The sequence below is a fragment of the Microtus ochrogaster genome, unplaced genomic scaffold (assembly GCF_000317375.1).
Source record: "Microtus ochrogaster isolate Prairie Vole_2 unplaced genomic scaffold, MicOch1.0 UNK11, whole genome shotgun sequence".
Taxonomy (NCBI): domain Eukaryota; kingdom Metazoa; phylum Chordata; class Mammalia; order Rodentia; family Cricetidae; genus Microtus; species Microtus ochrogaster.
In genome coordinates this window covers 3459354-3462538 of record NW_004949109.1, presented here as the reverse complement: position 1 = coordinate 3462538, position 3185 = coordinate 3459354, and the positions used below count along the sequence as shown (strand labels likewise).

The following is a 3185-nucleotide window of genomic DNA, read 5'->3' as shown; positions in this document are numbered from 1 at the left end:
GCCTTTAATCTCAGTGCCCAGTAGTAGTAGTGAGTTTGAGGTCAGCCTGGTCTACAGAGTGTCAGCACAGTCAGGGCTACACAGAGAAACCCTGAGAAAGAAAGGAAAAAACTATGTGTGCAGAGTGAGAGGGAGCCAGTCCTCCTTTGGCAGCTGGGCCCTGGGAGTAGAACCCAGGTTGTCAGCTTGGCAGCAAGTGTCCTCACCCACTGAGTCTTCCTGCAGACTCAACTTTTTGTGATGAAAACTTGTTTTATATATACAGTTAAGTGAAACTTAATATTGCATAAAGGAGTCTGAAGGGCACTGACAAATTTTGAAGGGCAGTCTAAGTTTTCCTTGAATTAGCAGACATGTTCTTATTCTAGTATGCATTTTTTTCCTGTGGCCTCTGAAGTATACAAATAGATCCAAAGTTGCTAATAGCAACAGAATTAAGTGGATATTACTTGCAGTGGGTTTCCTCCTTTTGTCACGTATCTAAATTTCTCAGCGTTTTAGGACAGTGTCTGTAGTGGAGCTTTTCCAATGCTCTGCTTTTTGTTTTTGTACCCTGAAATGAAAGTAGTAGGTTTATTTTCTTCAAATAGCCCTCCTGTTTATTATGTATCCTGATGCTACAAGTAAATTTCCGTCACCTTGTCAGTTTGACAGTGTTGGAACAGGACTTGGTCTGTGTTTTTCAGGTGTCTCTTCCCAGCACCCCTCTTTTCTCAGATCCCCACCTGCACAGTAGTTTGAAGATAGCAACTTGATAACAGAGCATGCGATTTTATACATTTGATAAAAACCCTGGAATTTCTTTGTTTGATTTATGAAGAAAACTAGAACTTAGAGGCTTTATAGACAAAGGTCAACATGAATGAGGGAAACAGAACTGTAGTCCGGCAGATAGGACCTCAGTAAATCTTACATTAAGGTGATTTTGATAAAGATAGGTGTTGTGAAATGAATTAAAGAGCTGTTGTTTTTATTAAATTAAAGAACGTTAAGAATTAAGGAATGTTATGTTTAAAATGTATTGACTGGAAAAAGTAGCTATATTCAGTTTAGGCCCATAAAATTGTTCCATTAGAGTATGATGTATATTCTTTTACTGAAAAGCTGAAAAATATTTTAACTGAATTTTACTTTTTATTTTTACACGTTTGAACATTCAGAGAAGATAAAATTCCATAATCTTTCACCGTATTTTTAAGTTCCTTTGTTTTTTAAATTTTCATTTCCAGTATAATGTTTGAATATATTATACTAATGGTAATTTGATATGATTGTATTATTTTGCCTTAATGCTATGAAGTCTTAATGTGTGAGTAACACAGGCTTTTCTTTTCTGTATAGTTGATAGTGCCTCAGTGTATATAAAAAGATATTACCTCTAAGCAACTCAAGAGCATAAATACACATTTGAATGAATTCACAATTAATTTTGTATAAAAGATATTGTAGAAGAAGAAATAAAATTGCAGCATAATTTTTTCATTTCAGAATCTTTTTTTTTAGTCTATTTTGTTTTAGATTTATTTATTTTATGTGTATGAGTGTTTGTTTTGCCTATATGTGCCTGGTGCCTCCAGAGGTCAGGAAAGCAGCAGGCCAGATTCCCCTGGAACTGGAGTTAGGTATGGTTGTGAGCTACCACGTGGGTGCAGGGAACTGACTGTGGGTTCTCTGAACCAGCTCCCCTTTCCTTTTTGATTTTTTTTTTCTTATAGAGAAGTATTGACATTGGGGGGAGATTGAACATGATATATTAGTGTTTTAACTTAAAATTTTTTCTTGCTAGATTTACTCACTTTATGTGAGTGTTTTGCCTGCACCCACATGAGCCTGTGGTGCTCAGAAGAGAGCATTGATTGAATCCCCTGGAACTGCAATTGTGCATGGCTGTGGGTTCTGGGAATTGACCCTAAAGTGTCCTGCGTGATGAATAAGTGCTTGTAACAACTGTGCCATCTCTACAACCCATATTGCTTTAATTAACTTAATATCTAATTCTACTTTAATTCTTAACAAACCCTTACTTTGAATTGTATTGATTTGGCTTGAGCATGTGAGGAGCAATTTAACATTTGAAAATTACTTTTTAGAGTTATAGTTGTCTTTAAGTTTTACAAATGTATAAGCAGCCCAGAAAAAAGACTTCTTGAAATTGTGGTGGTAATGATTATGCATCTACCAAATAGTCTATTATATAATATCTTATTCTATGAAAACCTGAAATTAAAGCGACGAATTGACAGCTTATCTTATGTAGAAATTAAAAAAAAACTTTTTTTCTTTGGAAATAGTATGTTGAAAAGTCTGTACATCATGTAAGTATGTTCTAAACTATGAGATTTGAAAGTGCTATGTAATTTATGATTTTGCGTCGTTAATTCTGTTACTCCTTTGTCAATAGAACCATGAATAGACTGACCCAGCTGGAAAGACTGGACCTGGGAAGTAATGAATTCACAGAAGTGGTAAGTCCTCACCCGTCACACCAGTCTTTAGTCTTGCATTTGTTCAGGGGCATGATGTAAAATTAAGATTAGGAGAAACTACACATGCTTTTAAAGAAAATTCTTAACCTGAACTTTCCTGTCCATGAGAAAAGTTAACCCAAGGGAAATCTGGAAATGGCTAGACAAAATAGGAAATTGTTTTTAAGTTTGCATTGAGGTCTGTTAGTTGAATTTGTTCTTTGTGTTCTGAGCGAACTGTGGTACTGGATTTATTAGGAGTGGAGTAAGCATGCAGATTTGTATCTAAGTAAGTTCTCAGAAAGTAAGCCCACATGGGTTTAAAGAAGTATTCATTAACTAAACTCACATTTAAAGTTTTTGATTGCAAGTCTGTTGTTCAAAATTAGGGCATCTTTCAAATGGTAATGTTAAGAATAAAAATTTCTGTTGCGCATTTCAACTGTAGTCAGTATGATACTGTGGAATTTGACCTTATAACCTTTTCTAAAGTTCTTTTGCATATCCTTTTTGAAAAAAATATTGAAATTTTTAATTATATATATGGGTGTTTTGCCTTCATGTGTGACTTGTCTACCGTTTGCATGCCTGGTGCCTGCGGAAGCTGAAAGAGAGTGCTAGGTCCCTTGAACTGGAATTACAGACAGTTTGAGCCAGCATGTTCCTGAAATCAAACTCAAGTCCACTGAAATAGCTGCCAGTACTCTTAACCACTGACCC

At 35.5% G+C, this 3185-nt stretch overlaps 1 protein-coding gene across 6 annotated transcripts in view; it reads left to right on the top strand.

The window, feature by feature from the left end:
• Erbin (erbb2 interacting protein) overlaps positions 1-3185 on the top strand; it is a 110383-nt gene that overhangs the window by 58799 nt on the left and 48399 nt on the right. For all 6 annotated transcript variants that reach the window (XM_013353552.2, XM_005366577.2, XM_013353551.2 and 3 more), the window contains exon 8: positions 2402-2465. In XM_013353552.2, coding sequence (XP_013209006.1) covers positions 2402-2465 — 64 coding nt within the window. The remainder of the gene's footprint in view (positions 1-2401; positions 2466-3185) is intronic.